At 43.8% G+C, this 21,528-nt stretch overlaps 1 protein-coding gene across 2 annotated transcripts in view; it reads left to right on the plus strand.

Moving 5' to 3' along the window:
- Positions 1–21,528, plus strand: part of myo5b (myosin VB) — a 338,678-nt gene that overhangs the window by 297,058 nt on the left and 20,092 nt on the right. For both annotated transcript variants that reach the window (XM_041190990.1, XM_041190998.1), the window contains exons 27-31: positions 28–93; positions 6,386–6,625; positions 14,225–14,322; positions 18,692–18,890; positions 21,148–21,241. In XM_041190990.1, the coding sequence (XP_041046924.1) occupies positions 28–93; positions 6,386–6,625; positions 14,225–14,322; positions 18,692–18,890; positions 21,148–21,241 (697 nt within the window). The remainder of the gene's footprint in view (positions 1–27; positions 94–6,385; positions 6,626–14,224; positions 14,323–18,691; positions 18,891–21,147; positions 21,242–21,528) is intronic.

The following is a 21,528-nucleotide window of genomic DNA, read 5'->3' on the forward strand; positions in this document are numbered from 1 at the left end:
CATTGACATTGTCTTCCTTCTGTGCAGGTGAATGAGTACAACAGCATCCCAGACAATGAACAAACAGCAGACTTGGCCTATGACAGTTTAAAGGTACGAGATGAGTTAATTGGGATATTGCTTACAAAGTAAGGTGATTGAATGCATGTTTCCCACTAAGAATAAGAATAAACAAGTTTCAAGAGGCCCTAGGCCACTTTCTCTGGGATGACCCAATGCAATGAGTCATTAAAAAAATGTTATATTTTAATGCAATAGAATTATTGATACACAGTAAGCAGAACTGAATCCTGTGCAAACCACTACACACTTCAACCACTCTGAAAAGCTCCCCATTTCTATTCTTTGTTGGGATGTGGGTATCACTGGCAAGTCCAGCATTTGTTGCCCATCACTAATCCTTAATTGTCCTTGAGAATGGTGGTGAGCCGCTCCCTTGAATTGCTGCGGTCCAACTGGTAACGGTTTGGTACAACGGAGTGACTTGCTCGGCCATTTAAAAGGGTAGTTGAAAGTTAACCACATAGCTGTGGATAGAGACCAGGTAAGGATGGCAGTTTTTCTTCCCTAAAGGAGCTAGATTTTTTTTTTTAAATGACAATTGTTTCATGGTCACTAGTTTCCAATTCCATATTTATTAATCAATTGAATTTGCATTCTACCAGCTGCCATGGTGGGATTTGAATCCGTGTACCCAGTGCACTAGCCTGGGCCTCTGAATTGCTTGTCCACATACCACTATGCAACTCTCTCTCCTCTTAACTCCTACTGCCTGTTTTTGTCCTTTTAACCAATTGTTAATCTAGTTTGTAATTCTTCCTCTAATTCCTTACCCCATGTGGTACCTTGTCAAATGTTTTCCTATAGTTCATATACACTACATCCACTCCACTTTGCCCATCTCTGATATCTGTTATCTCCTCAAAAAGAGAACAGCCCTGTGGCATTTGATGACCATGGCACATGTCCTCTCAGTGCTGCAGGCCTCAATGGTTCAGAGTAAATAGGGGCATCCGCTGTGGGCTGCTGGAGGAGTTTGGCAGAGGGGTCAGTAGAGGTTGGGCTACCCTAGGAGAGAGGACAACTCTAGTTTTTCAGCTGGTGCTCCTCACACCTCCCTGTCCAGTGTGGAGCCTCCCTGCTTTCCGCAGATGGAGCTGCTCCTTGAAGGATTTCCAGGGGCACCGTCCACCTCTCATTGACCCAGTGCAATACTGTTGTCATGATGCCAGCAATGGTCTGTAGGTTGGCACTATAACCAGGCACTCTGGTGTGGTCTCCTGCGACTGCCTGTCCTTGATGGTCACCAACTCTCCATGAAAGAAGCAATGTACTTGCCCACCTGAGACATGGAAGAGGCCACGGTCTTGATAGACTTCTCCATCGCACATGCATGCCTCCTCGATGCGCCAGGTAGCTCTGCCAGATTCTCCCGTCAGTCTCCACAACTCCAGCAGCCTGAGTGTACCCCTCATTAGAGGCCCTTCATCAGCCTGAAGCGCAGCATGGACTGGCCTCTAGCAGCCCTCTGACTGTCAGTGGCCTCAGCTGTTACAGCTTCCGTCAACTGCAACTGTTCAACAGTGAGGCGCTCATCACATTGTGACCCAGAGCCGATTCACGTGCATCTACCCAGCGGGATGTGTCTCTGCTGGTGCCTGCTACAGAGGAATGATGTGACACTGCACCCTCTGAGACTGGACCACTCTTAACATCTGAGAAGATGTTCACACGGCATGTCATCTGCCTTGTTCCTATTAAGAAAGGAGGAATACGATTAGGTCCTCATATTATACACTTTGAAAGATCAACCCTGAGTGCAGTATTCTACCATTTTGGTGGAAGCTAATTGCAATGTACACACGGTCCTCACTCTTAAAGCCAGATACACCAAACTCTACTGGACTTGCATCTACTGGACACGCATCTCCCTCCTATGCCTGCACTTTGTGCAGTGTATTGGACTGAGAGGAGGATGGAAAAACGTATGCTTCCAATGATCATGAGATATGCTGAGGGTTCACAGGATAGGTTTGAAGGCACAATCAATCAGTTAGAGGCTGAGTGACCCCATTGTCCGCACCCACCTTTCAGCCACTGTTTGCATGACATTCACTAAAGCTCACCCTTGCAGTTCAGTGAAGGTCATTCATCCTTTTGTGGTACTACTCCCAACTTGCTGCTGGACCCCTCGGCTGCTGACCTCTGTCAGCACTTATGACTTTGCCTCCTTGGTCATGAATTGCTAAACCTTGGGACAATCCTGGGACTACACTGTGGCACATCCTCTGGATTAAACTTTATGACACAACCAGTACTGCAGGCTTATGTCATGGATGATTTCCTCATTATGGTTACCTAAATTGTAATTTAAAGGTTCTCACAATTAGACAATCAGCTCCTTTCACGTCCACAGAAGCAGTTACTTTAACTTTGCTTTTATACGGAGTGTTGTTCTGGCTGCCTTTCAAAAATGGTACCAGCAGCAGCACCTGGGTAAGGTGCTCCGCAGGTCACCTGTCCCTGGTACGTGATCACTTGGGCCCTCCATGCCATCTCGGTTAATTGGACAGCTGATGCATGATTGCGTTCCGCTGACCGCAGGAGACCCGCGACAGAATACTGTCGCCCTCCCGACCCTATGTCAGGAGCTATGACGCCATAAGTAAATTCCAACCATAATTCCAGGGACATCAACAAAATACTCCCATCTCCCACGGAATCCCAGGATGTATCGTGTTTGTGTTTTGCTCTTCTTTAGTCTAACAACCTCATCTAAAATTTTTCTTTTATCAGTTATAAGATTACCCATCTCACACACTTGATCATTTCAGGATTTTCCTCCTCCCAGATATCCTTCTGTTTAGTAAAGACAGATGCAAAAAGATTGCAGTCATACCATGGTTGGAGGCACAAAGGAAGATGGTTGTGATTGTTGGAGGTCAATCATCTGAGTTCCAGAATATCACTGCAGAAGTTCCTCAGGGTAGTGTCCTAGGCCTAACTATCTTCAGCTGCTTCATCAATGACCTTCCTTCCATCATAAGGTCAGAAATGGGGAAGTTCGCTGATTATGCAATGTTCAGCACCATTCTCAACTCCTCAAATACTGAAGCAGTCCGTGTCCATAAGACCTGGACAATACCCAGGCTTGGGCTGACAAGTGGCAGGTAATGTTCGCGCCACACAAGTGTCAGGCAATGACCATCTTCAACAAGAGACAATCTAACTATCACCCCTTGACATTCAAAGGCATTACCATTGCTGAATCACCTACTATCCATATCTTGGGGGTTACCATTGACTAGAAACTAAACCGGATTAGCCATATAAATACCGTGGCTACAAGAGCAGGTAGAGGCTAGGAATCCTGTGGCAAATGACTCACCACCTGACTCCCAAAAGCCTGTCCATTATCTACATGGCACAAGTCAGAAGTATGATGGAATATTCTCCACTTGCCTAGATGAGTACAGCTCCAACAACACTCAAAAAGCATGACAGCATCCAGGACAAAGCAGCCCACTGGATTGACACAAGCATTCACACCTTCCACCATTGACACACAGTAGCAGCAGTGTGTACCATCTGCAAGATGCACTGCAGAAACTCACCAAGGCTCCTTAGCTTCCAAACTCATGACCGCTATCATCTAGAAGGACAAGGGCAGTAGACACATGGGAACACCACCACTTGGAAGTTCCCCTCCAAGCCACTCACCATCTTGACTTGGAAATATATCACCGTTCCTTCGCTGTCACTGGGTCAAAATCCTGGAACTCCCTCCCTAACAACACTCTGGGTGCACCGACACCACATGCATCACTGGGGAGAATTTTCCTTTCAGTGCCCACGCTCACCGATGCATAAAATGACGCATGGTGACGTTGGGCGGGCATTCCAATGTCACTGCCCGTCATTTAGATTTTCAGTTCAGTGGGCGCGCAGCCGAGGGCCCACCAAACTGTCAAAGGCCTATTAAGTCTTGTTTAAAACTAATTAAATCAATTAAATGAGCTGCCTGTCCATCCTTAAGATTGGCGGGCAGGTGAAGGGCCCAGGCAGCTTTGCATTTTTAATGGAACCTCATCCACAGTCAGGATGAGATTTGAGATTTCATGAAGTGTTTATAAATTAAATAAATTTTTAAAATAATGTTCCTTGACATGTCCCAGCTCATGAGGGGACATGTCTTAAAATATTTTCAATTCTTTATTTAACTGTTTGAACCGCATGCATGTGTGAAAGAGCACAGGCCCAGACTTAGGGAAACCGCACACCCCCCCCCCAAACCCAGGGAGCGCTCAGCACTTCCAGGCGAGCGTCACACTGGGTAGGCCTTAATTGGCCCACCCACGTAAAATGGTGGTGCGCACCCAACTGGGGGCACCGATTGGATTCGTGCTCACTCCCACCTGCCCCCGCACAACCCCCCTAACGGGGGGTGAATTTGGCCCCTACAGTTCAAGAATGCTGCTCACCACTGCATTCTCAAGGGAAATTGGGAATGGGAAATAAATGCTGGCCAAGCCAGCGATGGCCATACTACAGGAAAGAATTTTTAAAAATTCCTTCAAGTACTTAATCCCTTATGAGAGCTAACATTTGTATTCATAGCCCCACATCAAAGGCAGCTAATCTCTTTATAAACAATTGGAGCTGTCAATCAAACCGTAAACTTATAGGCCCCCATACTGTGATATTGATAGGTTGTTGAATCAGTCAAGTAGCACTAATCCTACAATTATAACCCCAGACTTATGTCAACAAACAATGAAATAGCAAGCATTGATTTTTTTTTCAACCACGGGCTGGGTGATTTTTTTCAAAAACTTAAGGGCTGGGATTTAAATGATTTAAGTTACAGAGAGCTTAGCCACTTTTTACTTTCCCTGACTACTCTTTACAATCCCAAAGGGGAATCCTGGCCTCTTCAAATAACTCGATTGGCTTTAGACCTTTTCCTCAAAAGTCTAAAGCCCACAGGCCATGTGTTGGACATCCCAACAATGAAAATTGCTTCTGTTTGTAGGCAACTACATTTTGACATGTGCAACTGCCTACGTAAACCATAAATTTGCAAAGTACAAGCTTCCCCATTCTGCAGACCCCCCCCCCACCCCCCCAGTGATAAAGATGGGGGCCAGGTTCGGTGGTGGGACTTCCAGAAATGGGGCACCTGTGCCATTTTGGCTAAGGCACGGAGTCCTTCCAGCTTTATGAAAATTCAGGCCTGAGATATGAGGCCAGAAATGGAGGAGCACACAGTTCTCTTGAATGTAGAAAAAAATTGGTGGAGGTGAAGAAGTACCTTAGCATTTCTGTAGGAATTGATCTGTCACTGATCACAAAGACAATTGTCTAGTGGTAATGTCACTGGACTAGTAATCTGGAGGCCTAGGCTAATGCCCAGGGGGTGTGGGTTCAAATCCCACCATGGCAGCTGGTGGAATTTAAATTCAGTTAATAAAATCTGGAATTGAAAGCTCATCTCAATAATGGTGACCATGAAACCATCATTGATTGTCATAAAAACACATCTGATTCACTAATGTCTATTAGGGAAGGAAATCTCTGGTCTGGCCTATGTGTGACTCCAGACCCACAGCAATGTGTTTGACTCTTAACTACCTGCTGAAATGACCAAGCAAGCCACTCAGTTTAAGGGCTAATTAGGGATGGGCAACAAGTACTGAACTTTCCAGTAAAGCCCACATCCCATGAAGGAATAAGGAAGCTTATATCCACTCATGTTTGTAAGTTGAATGAAATCCTTGCAAACCCTTTTTTCAGGCAATAAACTTACATCTTAGGCCGGAGGTTCCCCCATGGTAGATGCGGCAAGTCATTCAAACGTTCAATGATGTTGGCAGGACCAGAAGATCCTGCCAGTGGGAGGGGCCAGAAAATTCCAACCTTAGTCTTTTTTTATACATCCTGTACTGAAGATAGTGGTCATTTTTGGGGAATGGCTTCATAGGTACTTGTCTTTTGGTTTCTTGCTCAAGTGCCAATTCTTCATGTCTTAGCCCAGTCAGCCTGTTTTCATGGAAGGCATCACAGCTAATCTTGTCCGTCAGCAGGTAGTTTCTAGCAGAAGTACAAATGATTACTACTTTCACCCTCTTCAAGTCTCAAGGACGCTGCAAGAAAAATATGAGTAACAGACCATGAGAACTACTATAGGATTAGACCATTCAACCCCTTGAGTCTATTCTGCCATTCAAAGAGGTCATGATCGATCCGAATCTTAACTGCATCTCCCTGCCTTGCTTCCGTCACCCTTGACTAATAAAAAAATATCTATCAACCTCGATTTTGAAATTTTCACTTTCCCTAAACATTAGTTGAATTGCATAATGACACTTTCCAATTCCTTACACAGCGACAAGAGCTGGAATCTGAAAACAAGAAACTGAAGAATGAGCTCAATGAGCTGAGAAAAACCATAGCAGAGAAGGCAATTGGGGAGAATCCAACTAACGATGTGGAAAATGCTTACACTGTATTGCTAAATCAGCTGAGGGTAGCCAATGAGGAGCTAGAAGTGCGCAAGGAGGAGGTTCTCATGCTGAGAACTCAAATTGTTGATGCTGCTCGCCAGAAGGAGGTGACCGGAAGCATGGTAATGTACTTTGCATTGCTACAACTTGTCTTTTCTTCGTTCCGCCTGTCTTCCCCATTTTCCATGTCCCCTCTTCTCCTCTTTCCCTTTTGCCCTCTGCTGTTTGCTTTTTCATATTCTCAGCCTCATTGTTTTACCTGTATTAGATGGAATCTGTCTTCAATATCTCTCACTTCCAAAGATTTGATGAGTTTTGAGCACAGTGACATTTAAAATTAACAAATGAGATTTGATTGGAAGAAACTGTTTTGTTTGTGGGTTTTTGCTTTTGATATTTTTGCCACCACGAAACTCATTAATATATATCAAAAGAGTGGTGGCTTGAGTACCTGCCCCTGGGGAACTATAGGCTTTCATCCATTCTGGAAAAACAACCGTTCACCACCATTTTGTGCTTTCTGTCCCTTAGCCAATTTTGTACCCATGATGTCACTGTCCCTTTAATCCCACAGGTTTTAATTTTGCTCAGAAGTCTATTATGTTGTACTTTGCCAAACACCTTTTGGAAGTCCACATATGCAACATAAACCACAATACACTCAGCCCTCTTCCTGACTTCATCTAAGGACTTGATCACGTTATCAAGCATGATTTGACTTTAACAGATTTCTGTTGGCTCATATGCCGTCTTTCCCTCTTATTTCCCTTTATAAAAGATACTCTCTCTACTTTATATATTCAGCTTGGTTCTCTAAGGTATTTACAATTGTTATAAGCCTCCTTTTGTATTTAATTTTAACTTTTGTATCTTTAGCCAGCCAGGGAGTTCCATCTGTGAATACCCTTCCTTCTCCCATGAAGGAAATGTGTAATTGATCTCACTAAAGAAACTAGCATTTTTTAAAGAAAAATATGGTTATGGATGCATTGGGACCATTAGTTTCACTGAATTTTATTGTTCAGTTATAGTTCTGCTTACCAGCTTGCGATTCCAATCCACCTGGGCCCAATCCCTTTCAACTCACTGAAGTTAGACATCCACTAGTTAAGTATTTTTGTGCTAGATTGCATCTTGTCCTGTTAAATTGGTAACGCCACATCTACATCTATCCCATCGAGCCATGACATAGGGCAAAATCTTTCTGCTTGGCATGTGGGCGCCCGACACGCTCGAGCGTAAAAGCACTCACGCAATGACGTCGGGTGAGCATCCCGACATCATCGCGCACTCGCATAATATTTCGGTTGGCACGCACATGCTAAACTCAGAAGCACGCCTGTCGACAATTAAGAGAGCTATTAAGCCCATTAATGGCGCAATTAACTGGGATTTTTTGCTGCCTGTCCAACATTACAGTTGGCAGGTTGGCGAATTGGCCAGGCGTCCTTTGCATTTTTCAGGAAACCTCCTCCAAGGCTGGGATGAAGTTTCCAATATTAATTAAGAAAAAATAAAAATGTTTGGACAGAATTTTCACCATCCATATGTTCCAGTAACTGATTCTGATGCGTGGGTATTTTTCCCGGTTTTTAAGATCTTTATTTTTTGCACTTAAATTCTTCAGCTTCCTGAGGCAGCCCTCTGTCTTCAGGGAGCTTTCATTCCACGCTCCTCCATGACAGCACTGACTTCAGTGTTCACCCTTCTCCCGCCCCCAACCCAGGCAGCACTGATCATATCAGCGGCGCTCCATTAATTGGCCAGCCACCATGAAATCGTGGTCGGCATTCCATTTCATGATTGCACCCAGGCCTGCCGAGCTGAAAATTCAGGCCATAATTGTAGAGACTTCTTTTCGGTCACCTCTTAGCCTTTCCTTTTCCAGAGAAAAGGGCCCCAGTCTTCCTGATAGTTATAACCTTTCGGACCTGCTAGTCTCATAATTTTTTTTTGCAAATCTCTACTGCCTGTGTATCCTTTTTCCAAAATACCCATAGCTTTTTTACATTCCATGCTTTTTTGTGTTCTAAATGGAGCTCACATTTCTGCTTATGCAATTAGAGCCTAATACAATATAACAGTAACTAAAATTTGAAGTGGCTGTCATTTTGACATAATTAGAATTGGAACTAAAACTTCCTAATTGTCCCCATGTGAGCATAGAGCTACAGTGACACAGACTTAAAATTAACCAACCTCAGGTGAGGCTTGAGATGAGAAATTTCCTCAATTCCATTCTCTCTTCTTGTCACTGAGGGGTGGTGTAATATGTATATCACTTGCCAGCCAAGGCTGGGTCAATTAATTGTTGGGATTGGAAACAAGAATGGAGATTTTGTGGATATGTGTAAACTGAGTTGAACAAATACTGCACAGGGCAGGATTATGCTTTGCTGCTGGGAGAGGGGAAGAGGAGAATATTGCCCAGGAAGGCAAACCAATGTTCAAAATTGGAAATATGGGATTGGGTGATTATTCTGGAGTTTTATTTGATTGCCTTTGAGCGTAGGGGAATACCGGATACACCAGAGTCATTGGCCTTTAATTGGCTGGAGGCGAGATTTCTGCAGGGACAGGAAGTCCTGCCTCAGTGTTGTGAATCTTTGGAATTCTCTGCCACAGAGCGTTGTGGATGCTCCATTGTTGACCATGTTTAAGGCTGGGATATATAGTTTCTTGTGACTCAAGGAATCTGGCTTTCCCGCTGCCAGTCAATTGTGGATGGCAGCAGAATGAGGCAATTAAGTGGACGTTCATTGCCCACTTAAGTTCCTCAATTGTCCCCCAGGCAGGCAGCTTGGTGCCACTCTAGCCGGTAGTATAATTGCGGTGGGGGCAGGGCAGGGTCGGCAAATAGGCAATGGGCAGGCCGCCCACTGGATTTAACATGCTCCCCCCCTCTCCCTTCCACCCCCAGCCTTCAAACCTGTCAGCGAGGGAGTTTTGCTTTTCAACGGAAACTATTTCTTCAAATGTTTCTTACTGTTTATTTACAGCCCATAACTTTTAGTCTATTTACACATTCAGCCTTAGCCAGTTCTCCCCTCATACCTATATCTGTCACTTTCAAACTTAATGTGGAATTCCAATTGTATTATGATCACTATTTCCCAGTGGATCTTTTGATTCTATGAGATTACTAATGAACTCAGCCTCATTACACAGTACTAGATCTAAAACCGCTTATCCCTAGTCAGTTTCACAACGTATTGGTCCAGGAAACTGTCATAAACACATTCTACAAGCTCATGTCCTTGATCAGCCTTGCCAATTTGATTGGTCCATCAAGATTAAAGTCCTCCAATTACTACATTGCTTTTGTTACACACTTCAATAATTTCTTGTTTGATGCTCTGTCCGATGGTGTAATTAACTATTGTTAGGGTTCCTTTAAACTACTCTCACCAACACTTTCTGAACCTTGCTATTCCTAATCTCCATCTATATTGAATCTACTTCGTGATCTTCTGAGGCCAGATCCTTCCTCATTAATGCCCTTGTGTCATTCTTGAACATCAGGACTTCCCCTCCTCCTTTGCCATTCTGTCTGTCTTACTGAAATATTGGGTGCCCTGGAATATTTATTTATTTTAATTTATTCTTTCACGAGATGTGGGTGTTGCTGGTTAGGTCAGCAATTATTGGCCACCCCTAATTACCCTTGAGAAGGTGGTGGTGGCCTTCTTGAACTGCTGCAGTCTGTGTGATATAGATACACTCACAGAGCTGATGGGAAAGGGGTTCTAGGATTTTGATCCAGTGACGGTGAAAGATGACGATTTAGTTCTAAGTCAGGATGGTGTGTGACTTGAAGGTGGTGATGTTCCCATGCATCTGCTGCCCTTGTCCTTTTAGGTGGTAGAGGTTGTGCATTTTGAAGGTGCTGTAAAAGGAGCCTTGATGAGTTGCTGCAGTGCAAATTGTGGATGGAACAACCCGATACCACCTGTGCATCAGTGGTGGAGGTAGTGAATGTTGAAGGTGGTGGATAGGGTGCCAATCAAGCGGGCAGCTTTGTCCTGTTTATCCTGAATGGTATCAAGCTTCTTGAGTGTTGTTGGAGCTGCACTCACCCAGGCAGCTTTGTAGAGTCAGGAGGTGAGATACTGCAAAACTCCCAGCCCCTGACCTGCTGTTGTAGCCATGGTATTTATATGGCTAGTCCAGTTCAGTTTCTAGTCAATGGTGACCCCCAGGAGATTGATAGTGGGGGATTCAGTGATGGTAATGCTATCGAATGTCAAGGACCGATGGTTAGATTCTCTCTGTTGAAGATGGTCATTGCCCGGTGCTTGTGTGGCGTGAATGTTACTTGCCACTTATCATCCCAAGCCAGGATATTGTCCAGGGCTTGCTGCATATGGGCACTGACTGCTTCAGTACCTGAGGAGTGGCAAATGGTGCTGAACATTGTGCAATTATTAGCAAACACCCCGCTTCTGACCTTATGATGGAGGGAAGGTCATTGATGAAGCAGCTGAAGATGGTTGGACCTAGGACACCCCCCTGATGCACTCCTGTAGCAATGTCCGAGGAATGAGATGATTGAACTCCAACAACCATAACCATCTTCCTTTCTGCTATGCTTGACTCCAATCAGTGGAGAGTTTTCCTCCTGATTGCCATTGACTCTAGTTTTGCTAGGGCTCTGTAATGCCACACTTGGTTAAATGCTGCCTCGATATCAAGGGCAGTCACTCTGGCCTTTGTCCATGTTTGAACCAAGGCTGAAATTTGTCAGGAGCCGAGTGACCCTGACGGACCCCAAACTGAGTGGCCAGGATTTTCCCCTCGGCGATTTGGGGGCGGCGGCCGGTCGCCAAGGGGAAAATGATGCGGGACGGGATGACGTCGGGAGGAATCTCTGACGTCATCCCAGTCCATTTAATTTTTAGGAAGGCGGGCGGATAGCGAAATCAGCTGTCCTCCCGCCGACCTGTCAATGGCCAATTAAGGCCATTGACAGGCTACTGAAAGTAATTAAAGACCTGCCTATCCAACCTTAAGTAGCTGGCGGGGAGGCTAGGAGCCCCAGCGAGCTCCAGATTATTGATGAAACTTCATCTGCTGGTGGGATGAAGTTTCATGTCAGTATTTTAAAAAATTAATAAAGCTTATGTGGTCTTTATCAACACGTCCCATCTCATGTGACATTGTCAAAGAGGGGGACATGTTAATTTTTTAATTTTTGTATTTTTAAAGTTTTTTGGACTGTCACTGGTCTCCCTGAGACAGGACTTTGTCTTAGGGAGAAGTGCGCTCTTTCGTGAAAGAGTGCACTTTGACAGTTGGGGAATCCCTTCCCACCCCGCACAGGAAGCGCATAGCGCTTCCCGTCGGGCAGGCCATTGGCCTTAATTGGCCCGCCCGCCCGCCACCAAGCCGGTGGGGCCCCTCCGCCATCCAAGGGAAAGATTCTGCCCAGTGTCAGTTAGCGGGTTATTGTTGAGTAAGTGCCACTTGAAAGCACTGTTGTTGATGCCTTCCATCACTTTGCACAAGTTAAAGAGTAGACCAAATTTGATTTACGAACATACAAAATTGGAGCAGAAGTAGGCCATTCGGCCCCTCGAGCCTGCTTCACCATTTAATAAGATCATGGCTGATCTGTGTTTCGAGTTCCACATTCCCATCTGCCCCCAATAACCTTAGATTCTTGTCAGGCAAGGGAATCAATCGACCTCCGCCTTAAAAATACTCAGTGACCCTGCCTCCACTACCTTCTGAGGTAGTGTTCCAAAGTCACACAACCCTCTGAGAGAAAAAAATTTCCTCATCTCTGTCCTGTAAGGGTGATCCCTAATTTTAAAACAGTGCCCCCCTAGTTCTGGACTCACCCACAAGAGGAAACATACTTTTCATATCCACCTTATCAAGACCATTCAGAATCTTATATACTTCAATCAAGTCACCCCCTGAATTCCAGTGGAAACAAGTCCAACCTACCCAATCTGTCCAACCTATCCACATAAGACAGCCCACATACCAGATTTGTCCTGCTTTTTTGGAAAAAGACATAGCTGGGCAATTCTCCACCCATTATCGTGTCAGTGTAGTAGCTGTACCGGAACAGCTTGGCAAGGGGCATGGCTAGTTCTGGAGCATAAGTCTTCAGTACTGTTGCCGGAATATTGTCAGGTCCCATAGCCTTTGTAATATCCACTGCCTTCAGCCATTTCTCGGAATCACATGGAGCGAATCAAATTGGCTGAAGACTGACATCTGTGATGCTGGGGCCCTCCAGAGGAGCCTGAAATGGATCATCCACTCAGCACTTTTGGATGAAGATTGGTGCAAATACTTCAGCTTTGTCTTTTGCATTGATGTGCTGGGCTCCTGCATCTTTGAGGAGTGGGATATTTGTGGAGCCTCCTCCTCTCATTAGTTGTTCAATTGTCCACCAGCATTCACTATTGGATGTGGCTGCAGAGCATAGATCTGATCCATTGGTTGTGGGATCGTTTAGCTCTGTCTATTCGCATGCTGCTTGTTTAGTTTTGCATGCAAGTCAATCCTGTGTTTTAACTTCACCAGGTTGACACCTAATTTTTAGGTTTGCCTGGTGCTGCGCCTGGCATGCCCTCCTGCACTCTTCATTGAACTATTAATCCTTGGTTTGATGGTAATGATAGAGTGGGGGATATGCTAAGGCATGAGGTTACACATTGGGGTTGAATGCAATTCTGCTGCTGCTGATGGCCCACAGTGCCTCATGGGTGCCTAGTTTTGAGTTGCTAGATCTGTTCCAAATCTATCCCATTTAGTACCACACAACACAATGGAGAGTATCCTCAATGTGAAGACAGACTTTGTATCAACCTTATTTCTCAACCTTTGTCACAATGTCAATGTCTGCCATCTCCATTGACATTGGCTACTGGAAGTCAGTCGCGATGGCCATGATCTCTGGAGGCTGACTGTTTTGAGGGGCATTGGATGGGGGGGGGAGAAATGAAATGTTCAACTGGCAGAGACGAGGGCCCAGGAGCTCAGGGAAAACAGTGAATCATGGACTTCCTCAGCCCACTGTCTTTCTCTGCAGCAAATATGGTAGAGACTGCCATGCCAGAGTGGGGCTCCTGAGTCTCACCAGGAGAAGCTTAATATAGTTTGCACCATGGTGATCAACTCTATCATCTTACAAGACTAAAGGCTGCCACCGGTCACGATATCGGTCTCTGTAATGACGATCAGGTCTAAACCATTTATCTCTATTTGTGCCACTTGTTCATTTATCTTATTCCAGATGCTTTGTGCATTTGGATAAAGAGTCTTTAATTTCATTTTTTAACTACTATCTTAATTGAATTTAAATTCCACCAGCCATGTCCAGTGACATTACCACTAACCCTCCCTCTCCCTAGATCTTGCTGCTGCTTTCCAGCTGCTTTCCAGCTATTGGCCCTTTAGCTATGAGAGCCTGCCTGCCGGCCTTAATTGGACAGTGAGATCCCTCTCTGGCTTTAAGGAGAAAAGCACAAGTGAGTGTCTGTTTCAGACACAGTGCAGGCTTCTGACCCTCATTTGAGTCTGGCGGTGGAATTTTGAAGCTCACCAGAAAATCCTGCCCATGGTGTCAGCTAATTGTAACCTTCTTGGGTCTAATAGTCTTGTTGAGTTCTTTCTTGTGTGCCAAACGGAGCTCACATTTTTGCTCAGTTGGAACATTTCAGTGAGTTTGGTCATGTCGAGTAAGTAATTTATTTCTCCCATTGCAGGATAAAGTGACTGAGAAGTATGAGTGGAAAAGAAGTAATGAAAACACAGAGAAGGATGATGTCATTGAGGCTTACAATGGTATATGTGAGACCAACAGGTAGGTTGGTGTTTGTTTGATCCATGTACCCTCTCCCCGTCTCCACTCTGTTGATCTCCCATTTTGTATCACCTGTCCACAAGTGTACTCTTTTATCATAATAGGAACAAGCTGAAGTAATTTGCCGTGGACCTGATCTCCCACAGAAATCTGAACAGGATAATATACTGGTGTTCCCACAATACTACCCCTTTTTTACTGCAGTGTGAATAGAGCTCAGGCTGTTGGGGTGATGTTAGTTCTCTTTACTGCTGTGAGAATTTTTAAGTGAATTGGATTTCAATTGGAAGCAATTCCTAGCCTATAGTGAAAAGCTTCTCATAATATATACAGTAGCAAAAACACAGGCTCACTCTAACCCAAATTACTGAATCTGGGCCAAAAATCCATGCTGACTTTTTTTCCTATTAGCCCTCAACAATGCTATGGCCAATCTGATACTCCAGTTATAAATATCACTGTCGTAGTGGAGATTAGAAAATAGCACAAATCTAATTAAATCTCCTTGGTGCTACACTTTATTTGTCATTGAACCATTGGAGGAAGAAGAGATTTTCAAATGATCAAAAAGCTGCTAATTTATTTGGAGGGAGGGTGCTGTTACTGGCTTTATTAGTGACCATTGGTCAGCCATACGGATTTCCTGATCTCATCAAACTATCATCTAATTTAGATTATTTATTATTCATTTGGTATTGAAGAAGAGCTTCATGTGGGATAGTGCACTCAATAGAAATCTCACCTTTCAGAGTTTGGCTGTTGTATATACTTTGCTCAAACTCATGCTTTACTTGAAATGAGATTGCTCACTGCTATCACTTGATGTGACATTTCCTGGTGTTTATCATTTCTCTGCTGTTTAATTATATATGTAAGCATAAGGAATCTTCCTTTCTTATTTCTTTGCCAGTACATGCAGCGTATGGCTGTAAGACATGCTAACCCAATCTTCACCATGCTTTTACATGCCTTTGCAGATTTAATTGAGACTTGCCAAATCTACTGACGTAAGCTTCAATTGCTTGGGCTTGTCGGTAAATTTCTTTAGGACTTATGTCCTTGGGAAAAGTGTTACTTGGGTTGCTATCTCAGGTTGTTTTTCAGCTATTAATATTGCTGTTGATGCTAAGGAATCAAAACCAAATCAAAGACATAGGGCAAAATTTTCTGCCTGTCAGGTGGGCGGGACCGACCCAATCTCCATGGGCAGGGAACCAATCCCCACCAGCGAAGTAGGCCGCACCGCCATTTTACGTGGGCAGGTCAATTAAGGCCCACCCAGTGTGATGTCCGGCGGGAAGTGCTATGCGCTTCCTGTATAGGTGGGGGGAATGCCCTAAAAGTGAGAGTGCGCTCTTTCGCGCATATGCACGAAAGAGTGCACATCTCCCTGAGGCTAAGTGCAGCCTCAGGGAGATCGCTTCCACTTTGAAAAATATTAAAAACAGAAAAAGAAAATTCACTGGATGAGGTTTCATGTTTTTTCTATTTGCCGCCGGGGCTCCTGGCCGACCTGCCAACCTTAAGGTTGGACAGGCAGATCTTTTAATTGTTTAAATAACCCTGTCAATGGCCTCAATTGGCCATTGACAGGTCGGCAGACCTGCAGCTGATTTTGCTGCGCCCCCGCCTTCCTGAAAATTTAAATGGGGCGGGATGACGTCGGGCGTTCCGCCTGCCGTCATCCCATGTCATTTTACACATCGGTGAGTGGGCCCCGCCCCCTGCTCGCTGACGGCAAAATTCTGCCCATAGTGTTCTGTCTTAGAGATGCAGAATATTGAGTTTAATATCTCTATTTTAATTTTATAAATATTGGCAAGCAACATTCCCTTTAATCAGCGTGACCAGGCAGCAACATGGAAATTCCCATGCAGGCCATGTGCAAGTTGGCCCCTTTGCACACTTAAATTACCCCTGCGTTCCAAACAAAAAAGAATTGGAGGGAATGTTATTGGCAAGTGCTGTTTGGCAGAAAGGAAATAGAGGGGAAGACATCTTCATAGCTGGAGTCTTGCCCATAGATCATTTTTGAAAACAAATCAAGTCATTATATTTCATCCTTCAGAGATGGAGGAAAAAATCGAGAATGTTGGTACTTATTCTTGCTTTCTACTTAATTCTTGCTTTCTATGTTAACACAGTCTTTGTTCTGTCTGAATGACTCTTATGCTTCTTTCTCTCTTTTGTTCCTGCTTCCTTTCTTCTGTCATTCACTTACAGCCAGGCTGAGGACTGGCGTTACCTCAATGAAGATGGCGAGCTAGGCCTGGCTTATCAAGGCCTAAAGGAAGTTGCCAGGTCAAATATTTGTTTGCTCTTTGTTCTAAATATCTGCAAGGTGTAAGGCTGTTGGGAAGAGTTTGATTTCTGCCTGGTGCTATGAAAAGAAATGGGTATTATATTTTTGTGATTTCTGAAAAACTTTGCATCTCACTTTTGTTATTCAGCTTTGTCAAAGGGATAATCTTCACATGGTTATTAACTGTGTGGTATTTCAGGGTATCCCTAACCCCCACAGGATTTCAGAGAAATATTGGAATCTTTTTAAAGATAATTACAATACTTATATTTGCCATAGGTATTTCCTAGTGTGGAACTGAGACAACTGATCTGAAATGAATAACAGGAGTACATGGCTATCCTGTGAACCTTACTGGATATGTTGCAATGTGGCATGTGGGAACATTGGTAGGATTGGTTTCAGTTGTAGTGCCTGTCACAGTAGGATAGCCTGTTGATGTAAATTGCCTAGGTTCATGCATGAAGACTGACTACTTGTGCAAAGAAATATAGAATGGACAACACCTGTGTAACTCTAATATAGGGCATAACAGATTTTTAGAAAAAAATAATTGCTGGAAAGCACCAACTATTGAACTGTTTGTAAAATTTGATTGTCTTATGTAATGAAGGAGTAGAATCATAGGATAGCTGGAAGACAGAAGGAGGCTATTTGGTGTCGCGCGAGCATGCCAGTTCTCTACAAAAGCAATCCAGCTACTCCCATTCACCCATCCTTTCCACATAGCCCTGCAAATTATTTTCCTTCAAGTATTTTTCTAATTCCCTTTTGAAAACCACAATTGAATCTGCCTCTGCCAAACTTCCAGGCATGCATTCCAGATCCTAACCACTTGCTGTGGGGAGGATGGGGGAAGATTTTCCTGCGCCTTTGGTTCCTTTGCCAATCACCATGTGTTCTTTGGTTCTCCACCCCTCTTCCATTGGAAACTGTTTCATCCTATTCACTTTGCCCTCATGTTTTTGAACATCTCTGTCAAATCTCCTCTAACCTTCTCTGCTCTAATGATGCTTGAAGAGGAGAGAATATATATTTTTTAAAATGCCCTGTGCATCACCTGGTGTGGAACTAGGTTAATAAGGTCGCTGTCATTACTTGGCTGATTTCAACCAGGATATAAGTAGGTGTTCTACAGTTGGTTTCAGTGCTTATAACTTAGTAGGAGAAACGTTATCAATGGTTTCTGCTTCTGATAACTGTTTGTGGAGAGGTCACTTTCCTGTCACCTTGTCAGAGGTAGGATGTGTAGTGAAGGAAAGGGAGAAACACACATCAATTTTAGTTGTATTTAATGCTGCAGAAACGAATCAAAATGGTTAATCAACTTCTCTGTGGTTGAAGAATGTTCTATTTGCACAGCTCGTTTGCTCCTTGAGAAGATCACGGGGAAATGATGGTGTAGTGGTAATGTCACTGAATTGGGAATCCAGAGGGCCCAGGTTAATGTTCAGGGGACAAAAGTTCAAATCCCACTATGGTAGCTGGTTAATTAAAATTCTATTAATAAAATCTTGATTATAAAACTAGTCTGAGGAATAATGACCATCGATTGCCCTGAAAACCCATCTGGTTCACTAATGTCCTTTAGGGAAGGAAATCTGCCTTCCCATCTGGTCTGGCCCACAAGTGACTCCAGATCCAAGCAATGTGGGTTGACTCTTAATTGCCCTCTGAAATGACGTAGCAAGCCACTCAGTTCAAGGGGAATTAGGGATGGGCAACAAATGCTGACCTTGCCAGCGATGCTCACATCCCATGAAAGAATAAATAAATTTTAAAATGATCAACTACAACAGATCATCCAGCCTTTCTTCCTCTGTAACCTAGCTAATTTGTATATTTTGTATATGATAGTTATATATTAGTTATAATACAGTAAATTATTAGTGTACTTCTAGGTGTGAAGTAAAAACTATTGTTCCCCCAAGCTAAGGAACACAAACTCACCACAATGAATCTAAAGCTTTTCTTTTTTGATAAAGAAAAAGATAGTCTTTTAAGAAAGGAACCTCTTGATTAATGTTTGTAGCTGCCATTTTCTAATTTGATGCTGTTGTATCACAGGCTGCTGGAGGCACAGTTGCAGGCTCAGATCAGGCAACATGAGGAAGAGGTGGAAAGAATGAGGACTCAGATCGAGGTTCTGAAAGAGGATATGGAAAAGCAGCAGCATGTCCTCACACAGACACTACAGATGTCTCCAGAAGCACGCATTGAATATAATGTGCAACAGGAGATCACACGCCTCACCAATGAGAATCTGGTAAGAGGGTCAGTGCTGACCTTTACAGTGGCATTCAAGCCCATACTTACATTTAAATAGATCATACTACAATCTGGAGTATTGTTTATTTCTGTTAGCTTTGTGTATTATACACACTTAAACAAGTGTTATTCAGTAACTTTGTAGTCTGGGCCACAATCCCAATGAATGACTTTCTCAATAGCTGTTTTCAGAATGTTGCAGTGCACTGCATGCAGGTCTGAACCTGTGATTCCCCAAGTGGTAAGCTCTTGATTTCAATTCTGCTGCTGTAGGCAATTACCATATGGAAGCTGGGCATTTCCTAACATGAAGATGGTCATATAAAAAAAGATCAATTGGGCCATTACTTGTTTAACTTTATTAGAACCCTTTATCATGATGTATAGAACTATTATAACTCTATCTCCTGTACTGAAACATAAGAAAAGAGAAAGAATCCCAACTCAGTCAACATCCCACTGCGAGGCAGGCCATAAACAGAAAGAGACATTGTGAATCAACAAGCCTGCTGAGAGTCACAGATTAAAGGGAGGTGATCTTCAAGTAGTAATGCTAGAGTGGGGGATATGCTGGGCCATGAGGTTATGGATTGTGTTCAAGTACAATTCTGCTAATGGCCCTCAGCGCCTTATGGATGCCAAGTCTTGAGTTGCTAGATCTGTTCAAAATCTACCCCATTTAGTACGGTGGTAGTGCCACACAACACAATGGAGGGTATCCTCACTGTGAAGGTGGGACTTTGTCTCCACAAGGACTGTGCGATGGTCACTCCTACCAACACTGTCATGGACAGATGCATCTGCGGCAGGCAGGTTTGTGAGGCTGAGGTCAAATATATTTTTCCCTCTTTTTGGTTCCCTCACCACCTGCCGCAGACCCAGTCTAGCAACAATGTCCTTTAGGACTCAGCCAGCTTGGTCAGTAGTGGTGCTACTGAGCCAGACTTGGTGATGGACATTGAAGTCCCCCACCCAGAGTACATTCTGTGCCCTTGCCACTCTCAGTGCTTCTTCCAAGTGGTGTTCCACATGAAGGAGCACTGATTCATTAGCTGAGGGAGGGCGGTACGTGGTAGTCAGCAGGAGGTTTCCTTGCCCATGTTTGACCTGATGCCATGACACTTCATGGGGTCAGGAGTCAATGTTAAGGACTCCCAGGGCAACTCCCTCCGGACTATATATCACTGCGCTGTTACCTCTGCTGGTAGTTTGGGACAGGTCACACCCAGGGAGGGTGATGGTGGTGCCTAGGACATCATCTATAAGATATCATTCCACAGATAATATATGGCTAGTCCAGTTCAGTTTCTGGTCAGTGGTAACCTCCAGATGTTGATAGAGGGGATTCAGTGATGGTAATGCCATTGAGTGTCAAGGGCAATGGTTAGATTCTCTCTTGTTGGAGATGGTCGTTGTCTGGCACTTGTGTGGTGCAAATGTTACTTGTCACTTGTCAGCCCAAGCCTGGATATTGTCCAGGTCTTGCAGCAGTTGGACATGGACTGCTTCAGTATCTGAGGAGTTGTGAATGGTGCTGAACATTGTGCAATCATCAGCGAACATCCCCACCTCTGACCTTATGATGGAAAGAAGGTCATTGATGAAGCAGCTGAAGTTGGTTGGGCCGAGGGCTATTAATTAAAGCTGAAACAGTAAAATGCAAGTTAAGGTCACACTGCACTTTGTATACATCATCTAGTTTTAGTTGTCAGGTAACATGGGGGACATATGAGCATTAGAGGCAGTACAGAGAAGAACCAGAAAGTTAATCCCTAATGTCAGAGGACTGAGTTCTGAGTAATGACTATGAAAAACTCACTCTTTCAAAATAAAATGGTGTGTGAGAAGTGATCTTGCAGAAATACATGTTTGTTTTGGGAATAGAAAAAGTGTTAGTTCAAATTAAATTGCAGGAGAACTGGGTTCAAATTAGTAAAATGTAATTTTAGGACTGATATCAGAAAACTCCTTCAAACAAAGGTAGATCAGTGTGAAGAATGACTTCTAAACAGTGTAGTGGAGGCAAAACCCCTGGAATTATTTAAGAAACAACAACTTGCTACAATGGGAGTTAATTTAAGCAGAAACATTAGAGTTTCTCTCTTATATCCTTGTATTATGCATCCTTTACCTGAATGACATTTCTATAGTCTAAGAGACCATTATTTTGTACACAATTTTGGGTTACCTCCATTTTTAATTACCCATAACACACACTGAAGCAGATAACGTTTATCCATCATTTTGTGTTCTAGGACCTTAAAGAGCTGGTAGAGAAACAGGAGAAGAATGAGAAAAAGCTGAAGAAGCAACTCAAGATCCACATGAAGAAAGTTCAAGAGCTTGAAGGTATAACTGAGTTTAAAACATTATTGTCTGTGATCAGATTTGCGGGATTTCTGATCTGTGTGGCTCCATTCTGTTATGTTGGGCAGGATTTAAAGCTCCCCTGCTGATGAGTTTGAAGGAGGGGGGTGCACATTAAATCCAGTAGGCAGCCATCCTGCAATTCATGCAGTTTTACCAATGGTGGGGTGGTGTTGCATGGCCTGCCCCTCACTGTGCCAATTGAAGCCCTTACATGGGCAATTAGTGCCTATCTAAGAGCCTCATCCTGCCACTGCCAGGATAAAACC

This window comes from Carcharodon carcharias, chromosome 1 (genome assembly GCF_017639515.1).
Source record: "Carcharodon carcharias isolate sCarCar2 chromosome 1, sCarCar2.pri, whole genome shotgun sequence".
NCBI lineage: Eukaryota > Metazoa > Chordata > Chondrichthyes > Lamniformes > Lamnidae > Carcharodon > Carcharodon carcharias.